The following is a 21,847-nucleotide window of genomic DNA, read 5'->3' as shown; positions in this document are numbered from 1 at the left end:
GTTAAGCTGTTTAAGACATGTGTTCTTAATTTTTAAAAGTATAACCCTAGTTAAAATCTACCAGTTTGGAATATTTAAGAAAATAAGCCGTGTGTGTGTGTGTGTGTGTGTGTGTGTGTGTGTGTTTGCGCACCTGTGACCCTAGCACTTTGGAGACTCACTGCGGTTCTGACATCAAGGGTAGTTTGGGCAACGCGGTGAGACTGTCTGTCCTAAGAGGAAAAACTAAAACCCCGTCACTTAAGTGACCATCAGGTCTTTTCACAGGTTAACAGCAGGTGTTCCTGAGACAAGCATTTTGCTGTGGTTCTCAAAACAGGAGAAGAAAACTCGAAGGCTTCACACAGCCCATCCAGAAGCGGTCAGACCGAAGCATCTGAACGCAATGCTTGGAAGGATCTGGAGGGAGGATTCAAGATTCTCCCAGTTCTCCCAACACCTCAGTGCACCAGAGTGCCTGCAGAACGGGCGACTCAGGGACGGGACTGTTGGTTGGACACCTGCGGAGTCTAGTTTCACTGAATTACCTGATATCATGATGAACTTCCTTCTCGTACTTCTCTTCTCTGCGTTTCCTGTGACAGCAGAAGAGGATGGCCCCGATGAGCACGAGGGCCAGCAGTGTCCCTATGACGGCGCCCGCGATCGTTCCGGCTCGGTTGGAGGCTAGTGTGAGATTGCAACAGAATTAGCAGGAGTAAGAAAACATACCACACAGGGCTTAGTACTGAAAGTATGGTGTGTGTGTGTGTGTGTGTGTGTAGAGAGAGAGAGACAGACTCATTTTATTGCATATATTAACTTTCAAAAGAGATCACCAAGGCCTTTGTCTAAGCAAAGAAAACATAAAAATTTATTTTCTTTTGAATGACATATCTCACCCAAATTTCAAAACTACTCTGAGTCCAGAAAAGTCCTCAGCTCCTTGTACTTTAATGGCTAAATGGTGGACCTTTGAGCTACTGAAGTGATGGTTTTATTGGTAAGTATAGTGTCTTCTCTTCTGCATGAACTAGGAACGTGAGCAAACACAGTGTTCTGCCCCATGTGAGCATCCTTGCCGTCACAGACTCTCCCAGAGCTCACAGAGTAACCTGAAGCAGGCTATGAGACGATAACAGAAGCGAAGCACATGAACGAATGTACTTACGAGGGACGACGTCTAGTCGTAGCATACACTGGTCAGAGCCCACTCTGTTTTGAACCGTGCAGCTGTATGTCCCAGAATACTCAGAACTGGCGTTCTTCACAGATATAACTGGTGACGTCATTTCTATGAAAGAAAAGGGTGGGGGAGGGCAAACCTGTATTGATAGGATGTATTGCGGTCAGCTTTTAATAAAGCTAATAAACCTGTAAGGTTGGCAATGCAGTTAGAAGACAAGATGATGCTGGGTGCAGACAAACTGCCAGAGGCAGATGCACATGTCCAGAATTCATACAACCAGCCTGCAGGTCCTACAAGCAAGGTCCCACAATTACTGGAACCCCTCAGCCACAGCCTCAGCTAAAGCAAGGTGAGGTGATTAGTCTACAGTAGAGCAGTCATACTAACCACATGAATGGCTACATTTAGCCAAGTTGTAACTTTTTAGCTCATGCCCCGACATGGGTAAATTACTAGACCATCAGTAAGAATTCAGGCTGAACCCCCTGGACACTTTGCCTAGCCACTGATTTGTGACCGTGCACAGTTCTCAACATTAAAAAAGATCTACCACATCAACCAATTACAATAAGCTAAAGATAAGATCTTTATAGAAATATTTCTTCTTTGAAGACACTTGGTTGTGTTTATAAGATACGGAGTAATTTCCATAGCAATTTAGATTATTCTATATAGACCATGGAATTTAAAGTATAACACACACAGACAGACACCGCTGGGTTGAAATCTCAACCAAGGACACAGGGAACCACTTTGGTTCCTAAGAGGAGCAGTACCTGCTAGCCATGGCGTAGGCATTGTCTGCGAGTCTGACAGTTTCTGCCATTCATACTGTAGTGGAAGGGAGCCTTCCTTGGGTTCACATTTTAGCTTGAAGTCATTTCCAATCTCTTCCGATCCATCCACGAAGCATCTTGTACCTGAAGGCTTAACTGAGAGAAGGGAAAAGAAATTACAGCTTTATCCAAGAGAACGGGACTTGTCTTTCTAATGGATTGATTGTGTAAGCACCGTAAGCACAGAGTATGATGCATAGCCACTCACCCCTTCGTCAGCCAGGATGGGGCTCAGGATGGACAAGGGAACAAGGAATGATATGTTGTCAAACCAGCTTACGCGGCTTTATCAAACACAAGACAGGTAATGAGCTCAGGCAAGCAGCCATTGCATAATGGTTGGTGCATCTGAGATGCAGCTCAGCTCTGCGCACTGCCATTCCAGAGGCACATGTCAAAAAAGCAGGGATGATGCAGCCGGGTAATGATGCTCCCAGAAGCTCCCCTCCATTCCTTACCTAGTCTCTGTCCTTGAAAGGCAGCCATCGGTGAGTACGTGCCAAGTCACGCCTCTCTAGGTGTCGTTACTGGACAGTCAGGGCACTTATTAATGACACTGATCACCGTGACGACCCGCTTAGTGCAGCACAGACCATTTAACATTATGAATTTACGTGAATTCAAATCCATTCAGATGGCAGAGTCATAAAAGGTAAGGGGGAGGTTATCTTCCAGACCTCTGAGCCATGGTTTAGAGTCACAGCTAACCTCGTTACCTGCCACCTACCCCAACTCTAGCCTAATACCTTGCCATCGCATTGCTTAATACCTTGCCTGTTCTGCAACTCATTGAGACATGACGTTTATGAAATAAAATTAATATGTTAGTCAAGTGGGTTTAACAAATGTGTGTATACAGTCATTATTTGGTACTTTAGTAGGTAATTGGTTTCAGACCCTATGGGTACATAAATACAAGGATTCTCAACTGCCTTTCATAAAATGACATAGTATTTCACTTAAGTCATTCATGAAATTACCTACAGATTGCTTGTAATACTTATTACAATGTAAACGACATAGTTTTTATAATGATTAGAATTGAGGGAAAATCATTAAGTCTGTACTTATACACAATATACAAATACATATACACAAATGTTTCCAAATATTTTTTGATCCGTGCGTGGTCTGCTCAGTGTGTGGATGTGAATGAAGCCCAAGGATAGAAGGGCTAACTGGATACCCACTAAGCAGGAGTCCGAACTTTTTTCAAGTTCTCTCATGGTGGCCTTACTTCAAACTGGCTGATCAGATATCTATCAAACGTCATAGATCCTTTCTGTTTCTGGAATCAAGATGTGAACAGTAAGGTTAAGGTACTTTTTTTGGTCCATTCCATGAGTTTCTGAGAATGAGTCACACTGTGTGCATCAGTAATCATCTTCATTAAGTGCTGATTTCTGTCCACTGTGTCAGCACCAGTCAAGGGTGTCTCCCCAGTCATATACTGATGAACCCTGTAGTTTGGGGACACCTCTAAAACCTGCTTACACAAGCTCACCAGGACCAAGTGTGCGGTCTATAAAGTCAGAAGGGAGAGCCAGGGAATTATGATCACTCCTACACAAGAGGCAAACATCCGTAAAGGATCTAGGGATGCTCTCAAGAAAGCAGAGATCAGCTCTCAGGCAGCTATTTCTGAAGGGAGAGTGGGGACTGAACATGGAGTGGGGACTGTCAGGAGGGAGGGCCCATGAATAATTAGTGACCTGGTGAAGGCAGGTAGTGCAGGGCCGGTCTGCAGGCAATGCTGGCCAAACACTATGTCATTATTCTAGTTTTCCTCTAAGACCTCGGGAAAACAATGCTTCTACCTATGAAGTCTGCGGCTGGCTTTGCTGTCTGTCTTTCCAGCTGATAAATGCCAGGGCTATTGATTTCTTTCCCCAGTCTAAGTTGGTTCTCATGCTTTCTGTCCTACGTGAGTTTTCCTTGTTTAACCATTATGAATAAAAGTGCAATGACAGACGCAGACACACACGTACAGGCACTTCTGATTCAAACGATCCTATTCCCCCTCCCCCACATACACACATACACATACACACACACACACACACACACACAAGATTTTATATTTTTATTTTTTTGGTTTTTCGAGACAGGGTTTCTCTGTATAGCCCCGGCTGTCCTGGAACTCACTTTGTAGACCAGGCTGGCCTCGAACTCAGAAATCTGCCTGCCTCTGCCTCCCGAGTACTGGGATTAAAGGTGTGTGCCACCATGCCCGGCGACACTAGATTTTAAGGGCCATTCCTGTTGATACCATAATTGTGCCTAGCCACTTGGCCATCATCAGTGCTGTTCCATCCAGTTATTCTGGGAATAGCTATATAAATCCCATCGCTCCCAATGTACCTTTTCCCAAATTTTGCTAGCCAGCTGCTGTGAGTGAGTGACGTCATGAAGCATATGAATACCAGTGTGAAACACTCTACGTGCACCTGGACTCAGAACTAACTTCCAGGCAAGTAGGTAGTCCCCACAGACTCACCGCATCAGGATCTGAGTAAGAGTTCAGACCACGTGTTTAAAGAGACTGCTGCCAGCTTATACAGTTTACAAACATAAGCTCAGTCCACATCTCCATGATATAAACATAGCTAGTGTTTGCAATGATGTCATAGTCCCTAAAATACTTTTAACTAACCAATTTAAGACCAGGACCCCTTGTGTGCTATCAGTGAGGTGACCAACAACCAAGCCAACCTCTGCAGTTAACACTGGAATGCAAAAGCAATCCCAGTTACTGCTCCTAGTCCTTGTCTGCTCACACAGGCATGCTGTAGAAGAGGCCCTGGCCAGGACCACTTGCCCACCCTAAATTAAAACCAAGTCTAGAGTTTGACAAGAGGTAAATGTCTTACTTCATTATTCCCAAGAGTATCAAGTAATTCTAGCCACCAGCATTTCCTATAGAAAGTGAGTCTCCCTGAACTCTGAGACACACAAGACAGGGAAATCACCACCGTAACACAGACAGCTAACAGTTGTGGTTTACTTCATAAAGTTAGCACACATTGTGTGTACAATCTCCCACAAGGGAGTTTTAGACAAAGAGCTATAGAAAGCTGTAGACATAGAGTTACAGCCTTTCAGAGCATCCCAATATGAAGAGATTAATTGTACACATTATTTCAGAGTCTAATAGATAACTGAGTTGAGTCTGACAGCTTACTAAGATGTTGAAGCATCACCTTTGTAACTATCCAGAGAAAGCTCCAAGGCACCCCAGCAACTGTCTGACCCCCTTAGCTGAAGAACAGAAACAGCGGGAAGGAGGTGGGTAACATGAGCCCGCATTCCAATTCATGCTACCATGGTACATCTCCTCTGATTGAAACATCCCAGTGATGTGGGGCTGGAGAGGCAGCTCAGTGGATAGGAGTATGTAGTAAAGCTCTTGCAGACGACCCAAGTTCAAGTCCCACCATGCACGTCTGACAGTTCCTAACTGAATGTCCCTCCAACTCCACGGGGATTGGATGCCTCTGGCCTGCGTGGGCACTGGTCCACACATCCATATGCACACACAGACATCCACCTACACATAGTCTGAACAAAATCTTAAAAAAATACAAAGAAATACTCTGAGTAACTAACTAGTCATAGAAATCTCATTTATCCTTAAGAAAGTAAAAGATTAAAACACAAAAACATTTTAAAGCTGAATGAGATCTTAGACTTAATAATAATTAAATCTTTATGTTTCAACGTGATAGGCTGAAGCAGATGAAAAGGTTTAATTCCCAGGGGGTGCGGGGGAATCTTATACCAGTTAGGGTAACTCCTCACTTAGTCAACTTTTTGTCTTCTCTTGTTATAACAAAATGTCTGAAGCCGAAGCTAGATCACTATTTTGAAAGGGACATTGTCTTTGTCTTATAATTCTGGCGGCCCAGAAACATAGGATCAAGTGGATCTGCTTGGTTTCCGGTAGGTACTGCATTACCCAAGCAAAAGTGGCATTTGAAGAAGAAGGCCCTGACGGGGTCAGAGAAGCCAAGCAACTGTAAGCACCTGCTTTCGGGGTAACTCATCTAGCATCATTGGAACTACATCAATCCCGTCACAAGACTGGAAGCTCCCTGACCTAATGACCTAAAAGCTCCACCCACTTCCTAAGCCTCAGTGAGTTTTGGGTCACAACCCTCAAAACATAGCAGAGAGGTCTACCTTCCTAACCTTTACAAAGTAGGCAGTCCTCTTCCTTTCTCCATTCAAAGAGGAGAGACAAGCTGTTTTCTGCTGTCCAAGGATATCATAAATACTTTAAGGTGAAACCAGCCTTGTCTTCCATGGGCGTTGCTACTGTACGCTCTAGCCACCTTCCCTGCCACCTTGTAACCCCACCCCCACCCCACTCCACCCCTGTGGATAATAGGAACGATAACTTACCAAGAACGGTCAGCAGGAATTTCCTATTTGCAACCCCAGGGGCTTTCTTCACTTTGCACTGGTAAGTGCCAATGTCCGACAGCTGTAGGTTGGTCACATTTATAGATGCGTCGCCAGACTTGACATCATTACTCGTAAAATGTACCCGTCCTTTCAGATCCGGGTAGTAGTTATCATAAATTTTGTCTCCAGAATACAAAATGATCTGAAAGCAAAAATAAGGAAAGGAGATTAAAACACAAAACAAACAAACAAAAAAACACCTTATTTCATAACTGTTCACATTTCCCACTAAGATCCCTTGTTCTTAGCCAAAGAACGAACGGTACCAGAGGGTCACAGCGGGAACAGCTCCAGGTGACTCTTATCTGAGTAGTATGGGGGAAGGGGAGGGAGGAGATAACATACAAGAATATCTTTTTCTCCCCAATGTTAATATAAAATGCAAAAGCAGGAAAAAGCCAGCTATCCAACCACATGCAGGGTAGGAAAATCCTGTGTTAGGAAGACACCAGCTATCCAACCACATACAGGATGAGAAACGAAAAGGACACAGGGGCTGAGTAGTAGCTCTCTGCTCCATTTCTAATGGGAAAACAAAGAGGAACAGGGTCACAGGATATTCCTTATCCAAGAAAGATATCCCTTGATACTAGACATAGACTCTATCTTAAAATGAAACAAAACAGACAAAATAGGACAGACAGGAAAACACGAACACAAAGACAAAAAACCCAACACAGTTATAATCTGCACAAATTTCTCGTCTCAGACGCCAACTATGTGCACTATAACTGGGAAATGTCTCCCAAGGATCTTTTTTCTGAGGGAACCTCTGGATTTTTCTGTATTTGACTCCTCAAGCGTGTCTGCCCCACCTTGAGTCCACACACCCTCCTGGGTATGTATGACGACCGCCCGTCACTGGGTCCCATTCAACATCAGTTTGTTGAGTACACACAGGAAAACAGCTGAAGGTGACGGCACTTGGTCTGAACGCTCTGGCCAGTACCTAGCTTGCCACACCCACCCGTCAACATCAATCAAACTTCGGCACACCAGATGCTGACTTCCTGTCTATTAAACCTCTCCCTCATGTTCAAACAGCTGCACCTCAGAAGCTTGCTTAGTCATACACATCTCACCAGACACGTGGTGCCCGTGATGAGCGACCTCGTAAACCACCATAGTGTTTTCCCGTTTCCCGTTTCCGAAGGACGGGTTAAGAAATGGTACAACAATCACTTACCTGACGATTTTACTTGTCTTTGCTGATCTCTCCTTGCAATGGTGGGACATCCTTGTAACATTTACCCTAAAACAGTGCTAACTCTTGTCGTAGCAATTTAAATCCTTAGCTTTGTATCAGCCAAACTTGTTTCACTTGGCACAGTATGTGACTGTTTCTAAGCTGACAAAATACTTGTGCATGCGGTATTTTGTCACATTCTGCTAAGGGGTGGTTATGACCTGTGTCCCTTTTCGGCCACGTGAGGAAATATGTGTTTATGGAACGTGGGAGACGAGGAAGGACGGAGCAAAGGATACCAACAGTCACAGCTGGAACAGCTCCAGGTAACTCTCATGTGAGTAGTATGGCGGGAGATAGCATACAAGAATATCTTTTCTCCCCAATGTTAATATAAAATGCAAAAATAACATTAATATATAACATTGGATAAAAAAAGAGGTATGAGAACTGGCAGAATTCTGGGTTCAAATCCCACCTACTAGCTGTGTGACGTTGGGCTTGCTCCTTCACATCTCGGAGCCCATTTCCTCACTTTCATAAGCATAGCCACGCTCATCCGACAGAGTCTGATTAAAGCTGGAGTACATACAGTCAGTCACATGCTGCATAGAGAAGCTTCTGTCAAGCCAGGAGTGTGTCACCGAGAATGAGTACCTGCCTTTAGCTCCTGGGATCCACAGGATGCAAGCAAAGTCTCAACTTTCAATGCTGCCCTCTAACCTCCACTGGCTCACCCCTGTGTCACACGCATGTGCACAGGCCCACAAATAAATAAAAAGTCAAGGTAGAACAACCACAAAGATCTCATTTCCTTCTTAAGTAATTCATCGTACAGGATATTTAGCTTGAAGAAATATGGAAACTAGGCCCTAACAATAATACTGTATACCTTTCTTATAATATATTATATCTTGTATCTTCTTTAACAAGCTTGTTTTACTCAAAGTCCCTACACTGCTGTACACTGCTGTGTGCCTGCTCCAGATTCCCACAATTCCCTGCTCTGGCCCCTCACATGCACACCAAGCACCTTCCACTCACTGCCCCTTCATGCGTTACATATGCAGTATCTTCCGGGTGTGTCAACAGCACACAGTATGACAGCCTTCCTCACTAACATCACACCTGAGCAGCTGACAGCTTTCTCCTAGGCCCCAGTCTATGTGAAGGCACACCCGAGAGACACGCTGGCTTGGACTGAGGAGGGACCAGCAATTGATCAAACTCACCACTTGATCCACTATCTGGTTATCAGACGGGGATATCAGCCATTCAATGTCCAGTGGTCCCTGGTCTTCGGGACTGAGAGTAAACTTGCATGGTAGATACGCAGTTTCCCCTTTAGCTTTTTCGATCCTCTGTTCGGGTGTAGTGATGCTCAATCCGCTGGTGAAATCTGCAAAAAGAACCACACATGTGGGACTAAGCCTCTGCACACGGCCCCGGGGCTATTCATGGGAGCAAAGTGATACAGGGTTTGGGTTCCGTGCAATGGAGTTCAAGGGCTGTGGTACCTTTGTAATGAATCCATTGATGCTATGATATCCAAACAATTCCCTTCAAAAGCACTGTGAACGTCCCAGATGCAAGTAATAATAATAATAATGTACTGTTTAAGAGCTGAAGCCTGGAATTCATAATCCAGTCTCCCCTACCAAGGATTGGAATTATAAAGGTATATTACCAAGCCTGACTTTAAGCCTAGTTTTGCTATAGCTGAAGATGGCAGCTCAGTTGCCTTAGTTCGTGCACAGTCCCACACTTCAGCCTCAGCAAGTGAACAGCTGGCTGCTTGTTTGGTTGGGTTTTGGTTTGGGTGTTTTGGCTTGGTCACTGAGCATGTGGTACACATCTGTAATTACAACACCAGGGAAACAGAGACAGGAGAATCACAAGTTAGAGGCTAGCTTAGGACATACAGCAAGACTGTCTCAGAAACAGGAGGGGGAAAGGTTTGCCATCAACTGTAGTAGCACATTCCTGAACCCTAGTACTAAGGAACCAGACAGGAGGACTGAGGGTCTGAGCGCCCACCCTCAGCTTCATAGCAAGACCCCTTCTCAAAACAGGCAGGCAGAAGTCAACACCCCATTAGAGCACTTGCCTAGTGTTTAAAAGGCTCTGTGTGTTCGTTCCCTGGGTACCATTTAAAAAAAAAAAAAAAAGCCAATATTGGTTTTCAAATCAAGATCCAAGGTATGAAGAGTCTAGTCATTAGCTTGATTTACAACACAAATTCATCTATAATTCACCGGTTATATCTTTAAAACTATTTACTGCATCATCCAAGTTTCCCCAGCTCCAGTTTGTCCTGTCTGCTACTTCTTCTGTGGCCACCTTTAGCTTTCTTTAGTTATTCTAAGTCCGGGTCTCACTCATCATGAGACCCATAAATAAACTCCAGGTTCCAGCCTGGTCTGGAACTCGCTTGGAACTCACGGCAATCCTCTTACCTCAGGGGCCCAAGGAGCTGGTATTTTACAGGCATGAGCCGTCACCAGCAACTCCAGTAGAGTTCCTGTGTAACTCAAGCATCTCCCTGTCCAGGGCATGAAATGTCACCATTTTGTGCTAGGAAGCAACAGCTTTAAACCCTGGACCCTTCCGGGACTCGCATGTCTAGTGTTGGACAATTACACAACAAAGTCTGGACACTGAGATTATGAACGGTACCCAGGGCTTGCCTCTCCCCACCCCCACACTCTGTTCACCTTCCCCCTCCCTTCATCTTGTGTTTATCCTTAACACACTGAACAAAAATTAGGAGCCAATCAATCCCAAGTAACTCACTCTCCACAGTGACTATTTGATGATGTTTCTCCAATAATATGTGGTATTATTTTCTATTAGGTGAGAGCTAATCTTAATACACTATCTATGAGAAATAATACAGTGTTGCTGAAGCTGAAGCCAGGAACTAAAGAGAAGCCACCATCCTAACCTTATAACAGTATCTAAATACATTCCTCAAGGGGAATAAAAAACGCGTACAAACCTTCTGCATTAAGTCTGACCAGTGAAATGTAACAAGAATGCACTGGGCAAGATTCCAGGGTGAGGTCTTGAGATGCCCCGCTAAATCCATTCTTGACTTCTTAGGAACCACCTTGCAAAACAAACCCTGTGGGAAATAACTGGGGTGTCTGACCAGCAGCTGGGACTGCCCAAGATAACCATCACACCAGACCACAACACCCCACTTCTAGATCAGCTTCCTGATCTAGATCAGTACCCTGGGTGAGCCTTTTCAGCCTAGCCTATCCCAACACCCACAGATTTCTGGGTTAAGTCTCTAACGTTGGGGTTGGTTTTTTTCACACAACAAAGGTTGATGGTCCCCCGTCTAAACCTACTGACTGAGACCAAACAACTGCTTAGCATCGTCCTGAAAGACCTCTGGCCTTCGAACTGCCTCATGTCTACATATTTATTTTGTTAAAATATGGTTTAACACTGGCATCTCTAGAGTCCTTGCTGAAGAGATATTGGAACTTTGGGGTCCTATTTCTAATTTCTCATAAATTCAGCCTTCAGAACACAAGTCTATGACCTCACCACCTTCCAGTCAGTAAGTGTTCTGTCCTTTCGTCTAGGAAGTACCTCACCTGTTTCCACGTATGACCATCGTGCCTTTACCTCTCGCTGGCATGAATGTTCGTTTTCCTTTAGAAATCTCTGGCAATCTTTAGAAATCTCAGCCACACTCCACTGCATTTCCTCAGTACTGGGCTGTTCTTCCTCCCAATGCTGCCTTGGAGTTTTAAGACCCCTCATAAGGCAGAAATCGTGACTTATCATTTCATGATTAGTTTCTTTAAGGGGGGGAGGGGGCCCTGGAACTTCAGTCTCTTAAAATAGCCCCTTGTTAATTTGCTGGAAAGAATTTAAGATTGAATTATATTCTGTTCAATTTTAGAACTGTCAGGGAAATGTAAAATTTGCCTGAAGAAAGTCTCACATTTCGAGCAGTGTCTGTCTTGTCTTCCCTTTGCTGATGGACAAGGTGCTTAGGCTATATGCAAATATGTGCACTACACGTGGGCACCCTCAGATACCAGGAGATGCTATTCTGCATGAGATATTTAAAGCAGCTTCGTAAACGGCTTTCAGTATTTTTTTTTTGAAATGAGCTTGCTCCTCCCTGGGTTGTACTAAAAATGAACTAAAATCTCAAGACCCTCACAAAAAGAGTTCGTGAGTTGCCTAGCAACACCAAGAGCTATCTCCAGAGGCATCCTTTATTTTTTTTTAAGTGCTGAAGTATGTGCCAGTCAGAATTGTATAAAATAAAAGACAGATATACTCAGTCTCATGCTGTAAACTGCTCATACTGTAGTAAACTGCACTGACAGACAGAGGAACCTGAAAACTGCTTGCAGGTTCAAACGGCGCTTGAAAGCTAAATCAAATATAATTTTATTCGAATTGACTGTCCGGGTTTAATAAAATACACGGCACAAGAATTCAAGCCACAAAGGCCTTCCAGAGGCCAGTTCTGAGTGCTTGGAACCAGAGTCTATAAACAAACAGTGAAGCCCATCCCACGTGGACACGAATTGGAATAACATCTTCCAACCTTCTGCTTGCTTTTCTTATCTCCAATTTCTAAGTCAATCGGGTCTTTGGAGATTCTCTGCTGCCCAGGCTAAGGGGACATCAAAGCAATGAGACTTCATCAAAGAGTATTATTCTTCAGCCCTTGCTGTCACCCCCTACTAAGTCCTTAGGAGATCCGATGGGAGGAGCTACTGCTCTAAGGGAGGCAGTCCTCTGGGTAGATGGCCAGGCACTGTCCCAGAGTAAACTGTCTTTTCAATTTTCAATATCAATGGTCCTCAAGGAGCTTTCTCTCTCAATCATGCAAAGTAAGAAAGTGTTAAGGAGATTTAATGTTGATAGTTTTCGTTCTTTTTTTTTTTTTTTTTTTAATTATTTTGACTAAGGCTGCTTAGAGAAAAGTTTGTGGTTTTGTTTTTTTTTTTTTTAAGAAAATGGGAGGAGAGAGACGGCTATGATGGGAAACAAAATATTTACTATAAACACTTGAAGTTGGAAATTATCACTCTGCAAAACGGCAGAAGAGCTTCAAACAAAGGGTTTGAAAATGAGAAACCGAGTACCTTACGTGGTGTCGTGAAGGACAGAGGGGAATGGTGAGTTTATAGTGGAGTTTATATAACATACCACTTTAACCAAATGGCCAAAGGGACTTTCACTAGACCACCAAGGAAAGCATGTGGCTCCCTATTCAAAACACAGCCTTACTCCTAGAATAACACCTACCAAGTTAGAAATGCATTCGCTTACCATGTCGACAGGAAAACCTTTAAAGTATATTTGCAGGGCCGGGAATAGGGATGCCCCCCCTTCAATTCCAGGTTATTTGGGAGGCAAACTCTGTGAGCTGGAGGCGACACTGACCTATATCTAACAAGTGTCAGGCCACCAAAGCTACATCGTGAGACCTTATGATCCAAACCAAAACAAAATAACAAGGATACTGAGAAAAGATGTCAGAGAGAAAAATGACGATCTGTTTGTTTGCAACCAACTGACTTTCTACAAAAGGGACAATTTAGCCCAGCGAGAAGTGACTAGAGAGCAGGGAGGGGGGGAAGGATGGAGCAGGTTTCTTAGCGCCACCCTACCCAACCCATCATTGTGCATTTGTCCATTATCTGTGCAATAAATAGAACCATAGACTCTGGGTGATAGGAATATGACACAGGCTCATCACGTCTTAGCAGGGAACGCTGAGACAGAAAGGGTTAAATAAAAGGCTGTGTAAAATAACCCAAGGTGTGCAGGACCTCCTTGTACCTCACACTCAATCTAAAAATATAAACTAGGACCACAGAGATATAAATTAAAGCAATGTGATGTTGTAGTCACGTATAAAGTTGATTAAGGGTTTAAAAAGCAAATTTGCCAAACAAGACGGTTCGCACCTATAATCCCAGCACTTGGAAGCTCAAGAGGTTGAGGCTAGCCTAGGCTTCATAGCAAGCTTAAGGCAAGCCTGAACTACATAAGGAAGGAGATTCTGTCTCAAAAACCAAGGGTTGGAATTGTAACTCACTGGTGGAGCACTCACTTGCCTATCAAAAAAACAAAAACAAAAACAAAAACAAAAAGCAAAGAAACAAAAAAAACCTCTGAGGTGATAAAGTCAAATCTCACTCCATTAATAAAAGTATAGCTAAATATCATTGGTTTCATTTCATTTACCTAATGATTTTAGTCAAATCATAGCTTTCAAAAGAAACATAGGCATAGGCAGACAATATATACAGCACACTAATACTAAGTTCTGAAAACTCCTAGAGAACTAGGCTAAGGTTGAATGTTCCCAGCATCCATGTGGGAAAGTCTCTTTGGTGACTTGGAGACACTGCCCGTAAGGTAAGATCTGGCTGAGCGCTGAAGAGCTATCAGGGCTCTCCATCTGGTGGGGACAGAGATCAGACGATATCTACCTCCAGCGCAGAGAGGCCTCTCTCCAGAAACGACAATGGCTGCCACCCTGGCCCTGGCTTTCATAGAACACAAGTAAGAACTTGTAAGAACACAAGTTTCTTAACTTAAGCCATCCTCTCTGGTATCCTGTTACAGCAACCTGGATAGAAAGATCCATGGAACGGGTGAGCTGTTCATTACAACGAAATCTCCCCAAGAATGTTTAATATTGAGAAGTCATACCTCACCAATGCATGCCTGTACTTACGGGAGAGACCATCTAAGCATGAAATAACTTATGCCCAGGGAGATATAGAAACTTTATTAATTGTATTTCATCAAACTTCATTAACTTTTTAAATTAAACTTTATTAATTTCTTATGAGTCAGGCATCATTCTGAGGCTGTAAATTCACTTTCAAATCCTGCAGAATAGACACTGCAAGCAACACTAGACAATTGTTTCGAGTATGAAATACAGTTGATGTTTTATAACATTGTCACCTTATTTACAATGTATATGGGGTAGAGGGACTTAACAGAGGACAGACAGCAGAAGCACCAATAGAGAAGCCGAGACCACAGGCATGTGCCATGACACCCCACTTAGGCTGCGCTGGGGATAACACCCAGGGCTTTGCACGGGTTAGTTACACCAGTATCCTATCACCTCTCCACTGAGGTGCAGTGTGAGACACGTGTGGTTTTAATAACTGTGTGCATCTTCTGACACTGCAGCTGAAAACACTATTTTTAAACCAGGTTTTGTAACACTCAAGGACTCTGCTTTACCTTGTTTTTTTCAAGGCCACCTTTTAAGTACACAGACTTCCTTGTCATTAGGAAAACTTATGTATGTTATTAACAGAATGACTCCCAGGCCAGATAATTTATACAATTCTCCACTCCCAGGACTGCCTGGAGCTGAGTGACCAGGCAACCTTGACACAGAATACCCTGGAGTACAGGAGAACTCCCAACTGCATCTTCATGTCCTCCTTTCTCTGTCTATCATTGCCGAGGTCTTAACTCTCTTAAAATCAGAAACCTGCATGGACCTGAAATGGATTTGTGCAACATCAGGCAGTCTGTACCTGCTGTAGCGCCAAGGAGATAGCATTCCTCAGGAGAGCAGCAGTCTCTTCTCCGAAACATTGTGGAGCTTCAGACTGATAATTCTGGCATTTTCTTTTCACTTCCGGAAAGTCGGGGGTCTGCTTTTAAAAATTGCTACACAACACGTTTATGTGAAAGGCCAGCCATCACCTAAACTTTCCATTTGTAGCATACCATAAAAACTACATTGGGGGATGGAGAGATGGCTCAGCAGTTAAGAGCACTGACTGCTCTTCCAGAGGTCCTGAGTTCAATTCCCAGCAACCACATGGTGGCTCACATGTGTAATGGGATCTGATGCCCTCTTCTGGTGTGTGTGTCTGAAGACAGCTACAGTGTACTTGTATAAGTAAAAATAAATAATATATTTTTAAAAACCAACTCCATTGGATTTTACAGTAACTTTAAAGAAGGGGGCGGGGGTGTGTGGAGTTTCTAGCTGAATTTCAAGAACTAAATTAGACAAAGCAGCAGCCCATACATGAAAAGCCTTGGTAAGAATAAGCACACGTTAGTAGTGTATTCACATGCTGACAACATCACAGATGAGTCAACCCTGGGCCAAGAGAAAGCTGTTATCTATGCTATTTCGATTGATCCCTTCCTGTTTCACTAACCTGTGCCAACCTTCTTGCCAGAAAATTCCTCTACGATTAGTCATGCTTAGAAAAAATCACCTGACTCTCCCTGTTTCTATCATAGAAGGGGGAGCAGGGAGGCACTGGGCCGGGCTGATCGGAGTGGCACACACATGTATTCCCAGCAACTGAGAGCCCGAGACCGTGGATGGGGAGTTTGGGGTGAGCCTGCGCCATAGCAGGAATTTCAGGCCATACTGACCTAAGCAGAGACCTCTCTTGAGGAAGAAGAGGGGAGAAGGTAGGTAGAGAATATAATTACTTCAGTTATCCCTTTATGTGTTGCCATGGGGAAGAAGAAATCATTCAGAGGGAAGTAGAAATTATAGGCAGAGGTGGGGTCACTAAAGTTGAGTTGTTCAATTATCACTTACATCTGCTAAGATAAGGATAGTCAGATAAATTAGCAACAATAAGAACCAGCCCAGGGACACTTTTGTATTTTATAAATAGCTAGAATTAATGCCCTATACCAACGAGAATCCCATACCAGGTACCAGGGAATTAAGCTGGGACGGAAAACAGTCTTTTGCAGAGGAAGTTGACTTTTTTGAGACAGGGTCTCACTGTGTAGCTCAAAGGGACTTCAACCTGGAGACCCTCATACCTTAGTCTCCTGAGTCTAAGATTAGAGCCATGTACAACACCCAGCTTGAAACCATCTTAATAAACTGCAAGAGTACTCATTAACTGCCTTGTGCTTTTCAAAATGCTCTATAGAGATTAACTCTGAATTCTCACTAATAACTCCAAGGCAAAGGTAGTCACAGGAGTCCCTATTTTGCAAAGCAGAGACACCAAGAGGTAGCCTAACTTCTAACAGAACAAAATCAGATCAATCTGGCTGGCTATGTCTCAGCCACAGTCCAACTGTATGGAGGTGAGGACGGAACAGGGCTCCTCGGCTGCGAGCACCCTGCGGGTAGACAATAAAATATTTCACCTCCCGAATCACTGGAAAATGCAGGGAGTCCGCCATCAGAATCCCATCCGACCTGTAGGAAGAAGATTGGTTAAGCATGCACAAATCCTCTTCTACACTAAGCTTTGTCCCTAAGTGCAGTGCCCTCAAAGGCCAGAAGAGGGTATCGAATGCCTTGGAGCTGGAGTCCCAGGCAGTCAGGAGCCAGCCACACAACAAGGGTGCTAAAATCTCAACTTGGGATTTCTGCAACCGCAGTAACTACTGAGCCATCTCTCCAACCCCTATGTCAAACTTCTAAGTAGTGTCTCAGGTAGAACACGTGATTCAAGGGTCTGGGTGAATTGTTCTTTTTAGCAGAGAACTAAGCATCAGACTGGGAATCTGTCGTCGAATTTGGTGCACACCTACACATAGACACCGCTCTGTGTCATGTTAAACAAGCTGCCTCTCTCGGGACGCAAGCGTAAACTGAAGGTGTGGAACTAAATCTTCTATTTCACAATTAAATGCCTTCAAACTGTAGTTCATTGATCAACCAAAAAGATGTCTTTGCCCTCTATCACCCCCTCCCCAATCCTCCCATCAGCAGCTCCACAGCTCAGCAGCTCCGATCCTGCCTCAGGAAGTGCAGTCGAAAACATCCACAGCCTGGATTACGGCAACAACTTACCCAGCGAGTAGCTGGGGCTGTAAGGTCAGCTCTGAGTTCAGCCTTAGAGTTTGTGGCCTCATGATGACGTCTTCACACTTTAGATGAGAACTAATAATCATAATGCCACCTAGGTACTGTGGAGGCCGATGCAGAGGGATCGTCGTGGGCCTGAGACTGGCCTAGGCTATACTTGAGAGTTCAAGGCCAGCCTGGGCTGTGCAGTAAGACCTTGTACTGAAAAATAAATAATGTAACGATGCCTACATCATTATAGGATCAAATGAAAGAATGCACATAAGCCGGAGTAATCCAGGGTCTGGAGAGGGGGGCTCAGAGGTTAGGAACACAGTGCTCTTCCAGAGGCCCACAGCTCTATTCCCAGAACGCCTGTCAGACAGCTTACAACTACCTGTAACTTCACCTCCAGATATCCTATGCTTCCAAACTCTCGGACAGACAGACAGACAGACACACACACAGATACATTGTTTAAATGTTTTTAAAGGACAAGCTTAAGCACACAGCAGTATTCTCTCTTCAGTAGACAGCAGGAAATACATGGCCGCCTTAATAGCCCATCTCAGGCAGGCATTACAGCTTCGTAGAGACCTTGCCTAGCATGCAAGAAGCCCTGGGTTAGACCTCTACCATGGCATAATTCAGACATGGCAGTGCGTGCCTATATGCCCTAGGGTTTCTACTGCTGCGAAAAACCACCACGACCAAAAAGCAAGTTGGGGAGAAAAGGGTTTATTTGGCTTATACTTCCACAGCACAGTTCATCACCGAAGGAAGTCAGGACAGGAACTCACACAGGGCAGGATCCTGGAGGCAGGAGCTGATGGAGAAGCCATGGAGGGCTGCTGCTTACTGGCTTCCTCCTCATGGCTTGCTCAGCCTGCTTTCTTAAAGAATCCAGGATCACCAGCCTAGGAACGGACCCACCCATTCCTTTCCCCATCAATCACTAATTAAGAGAATGCCTTACAGCCAAATCTTATGAAGGCATTTTTCTCAATTGAGGGCCCTTCCTTTCAGATAACTCTAGCTTGTATGTCAAGTTGACACAAGACTAGGCACACACTATATAATAAATAAATATGCCAAACCAATCTCTCCTGATTGGATGTACACCCAACACTCATTAATAATGTTTTCCAAACAAAAAAAGAACTCAAAACTTAAGAAAGGAAGCGACACTGGCCTGTTATCTACTAGGTGTTATGATCACTAAATGACCTAGGTCAACTCCAACCTAGCGACACTATTTGGCTACAGAATGGGACATATCTCACTAGAGGAGTGGGGGAGGGGATCCAAGCAGCAACAGAAATGACTGCTATATTAGGGAGCGTGACCTTCAAGAACAGGACAGAAACAGTGGACAGACTGAGGTCCTGTCCAAGCAAGGGGTGTTTGAAATGAGAAATGTCAAACACGCTCATAGGTCAATAGGAAAGAAAGGAAAATTGAATAAAACACAAACACGTGCAATAGAACACTCACACTTAAGCAGGAAAGCCTCAGAGAAATAAGACCTTAGAAGCACAGGATAAGACCCCTTAAAGATGGAACTACACAGTACAATTATGGTTCAGTTTACACTGGGGCGTAAGAAATTCAATAAAAGAAACCTGTACCTGCTAGCCTGTGTTTCCTCCGTGACAAAGTAGGCGTACGTACACTCACTTAGAATAAAAGTCACTCAGAATAAAAGGTGACGGTAAACCTATGTCTGACCCCTACCCAGTCTGTGCCTTCTCACCTCTTATCTCCGGAAGCCACTGCAACACCTGGCTCAAAAATACACACTATTTTCCTCAAACTTCCATGGGAGTTGAAAAGATTTGTAGTGAATACTGAATATAGACTTTAGAAGCCAGGACTAAGGAAAATGTAAACAGTCATGGGAAGGCAGGCACAGGGCATTCAGATATCAGCGGCACTGAAGTAGATCCCTCCTCCCCCACAGCCCTCACAAAGACCCTCTCTTGAAAGGCAGCATTCACATTTCAACTACGACCAGCCCCTCTTGTCCTTTCCTATCTACTAAATGGCAACTGTTTTCTCGTTGGTCTTTTAAGTCAAGCCTGCTAATTTCAAATGTCTCTGACTAAACAAATGCAGATAGGTTGTTTTGCGTTATGTGTAAGAGTCGACGGGTTGTCATGGTGAATATTTTCATCACCTTCATAAAATGCTATGTTAACACTGCGTCTTAGGAAATGTCCTTTGCCCCGCTGCTCATGAAAACCTCTGCTCGCTCACTTCTTCTCCCTTTTCATTAACACAAGCCTGAGACAAAGCTACTTGGCAGCAGCAGTAAGGAAACATTCAAATGAAATAAGGAACATAACATACAGACACACAGCAAAATCAGTAAATAGTGCTTCACCCTGTATAAGAAATGCTCGATCCCACAGAGGTCGTCACTCCCATCCAGGACGCACTCACCTAAACTGGCTACTTTAATTACAGTGGGAATGCCTTCCTAATGTCCCGGAACTCCTCCTCCACCATTACCAGGGCCATTGTATCCAGTTATTTGGCACTCCTCCATGACTGCATTTATTTCCCCCATGAGCATGGTTTAAGACAATAATTTTTATGCTTACATTTTTCCTGTCTTCTCTGTAAAACGTGCAATGCTCGTAATTATCAAATAAGCGGTGCTGACATAGATTTGTACACATGTGGCAATTGCTCTAACGAGTGAGTAAAGGAAACTAAATAAGAAACGGGAAGCTTTATTTAGCTCATTGCCAACAGAAAATACCGTGTGACAAGGATAATTATTTGAAAGGTAAAACCTCCCAAGAATAATAGAAAGCCATACTCCATTAGCATTGAGGACACACTGCTTCTGTGCATGTTTATAGCCAGTGTTTGTTCTAGGGCTGACCACAGCAGAAGTATTGCTTTGAACTCTAGCTCTCTGGTGGCTAATATGGCAACTGCCAGCCACTGCACAAGTGGCTAGCGCCTGAAATAGTAGCTGAAATGAGCTGCTTATAAACAGAAACACTCACCAAAATTTCAAATTTCAAAGGCTACATGGAAAATATTTAACCCCAATCAATACGTTTAATGTGATCACGCATGGAAATGTGTTTGACATAAACCAGGTTAAATAAAAGTTACTCAATTAACTTCACCTTTTCTTTCTAGATAAGTCTGGAAGAAAGTGTCAAATGGCCCATGCAGGCGGCATTTACATTATTTCTGTTGCACGGCACTGTGTGACATCATGTTACTGGACGCATGCAGGCTTTGATCTCTGCAACTCTGAGTGATGGCTGTCCTTCTTATCCTGAAGACACTAGATCCAAATAAAATCGTTTTACAGAAACAAGGAACCCTGAGTGGCAGCATGTCGCTACAATCACAGAGCTCCAGAGGTTGCGGGGGTGGGGGGGGTAGGGGGTGGGTGGTGGTGGTAGTGTGTGTGGCACTGTTTAGGAAGATCAACTCCAGCATGGTCTACACACAGAGCCTGCATCAAAGAGACAAAACCAAACCAATGGGCTATATTCACTCTCCTATCTCGGACTTAACTCATTCAAGATTGGTTTGAGCTGATCCTGTTTGCAATGAACAAGTTAAAGTCTTCTCGCTTCTTACTGCAATACTACTCTGGTTCAAAATGAGGTGAAAAGTTTATGTCTAGTCCAAAAACATGGGAACTCTCCTGGATTTCCAAGTTCAAAACTTTCTTTACTGGTAAGTCTGAAGGCACTGGCGACAGTCATCAATCTAAGGACTTAGCAAAGATATGACTTTTACTGGAAAGTCTGAAGACATTGGTGACATAAGGACTTAGCAAAGATACTACGTACTTATCATATGTGACTCACAGTTTCGAGATAGCCCTTAGGAATCCTTGACAGAGGTTCATCTGTGCAGTCCAAAGTTCTTTAGGCATCCTGGAATCCTAGAAAGCGCACTGAGGAAAGCATCCCTCTGGCTTCAGAAGATGAAGCAGTATCCAGAAGTCTCCTTCCTTCTTGTAGTCTAAGCATCTACACATCACATCAAGGAAACTGAATTGTTTCCAAGAAATGTGTATTTCCGCAGTATGTACAGTTAGTTCATTTAACCGTGCCAGACCTTTTCCTCAAATACTAAGGAACAAACATTGAATCCTGACACTGGTATCATATACTACACCCTTCAAAAAACCCAACCACCATGGTTGGCCCGTCTTTTCCTATGCCTTCCTGCAACAGAGCAGAAAACAGGCTTCTCGGAGCAGCCTGACAATTACAACCAAGTGCTAACACTGCTGGACTCTAGGGGAGGCCTTTACAACTTAGCTAAGCCCTCATTCCAAATCAGACTGGGTAAGACAACAGAGCAGAGCAAGGCTCCAGAGGCACAAGTGGGAAGGCGTAGGGGAATAACCT

At 43.9% G+C, this 21,847-nt stretch overlaps 1 protein-coding gene across 2 annotated transcripts in view; it reads right to left on the bottom strand.

Annotated features, from left to right (window-relative positions):
- Window positions 1–21,847, bottom strand: part of Cxadr (CXADR Ig-like cell adhesion molecule) — a 50,783-nt gene that overhangs the window by 18,239 nt on the left and 10,697 nt on the right. For both annotated transcript variants that reach the window (XM_021184864.2, XM_021184863.2), the window contains exons 3-7: window positions 8,887–9,053; window positions 6,406–6,610; window positions 1,945–2,100; window positions 1,151–1,273; window positions 528–666 (exon numbers count right to left, since the gene is read on the bottom strand). In XM_021184864.2, coding sequence (XP_021040523.1) covers window positions 528–666; window positions 1,151–1,273; window positions 1,945–2,100; window positions 6,406–6,610; window positions 8,887–9,053 — 790 coding nt within the window. The remainder of the gene's footprint in view (window positions 1–527; window positions 667–1,150; window positions 1,274–1,944; window positions 2,101–6,405; window positions 6,611–8,886; window positions 9,054–21,847) is intronic.

Source organism: Mus caroli, chromosome 16 (assembly GCF_900094665.2).
Source record: "Mus caroli chromosome 16, CAROLI_EIJ_v1.1, whole genome shotgun sequence".
Lineage (NCBI taxonomy): Eukaryota > Metazoa > Chordata > Mammalia > Rodentia > Muridae > Mus > Mus caroli.
This window is presented reverse-complemented; position numbering and strand designations above follow the sequence as displayed.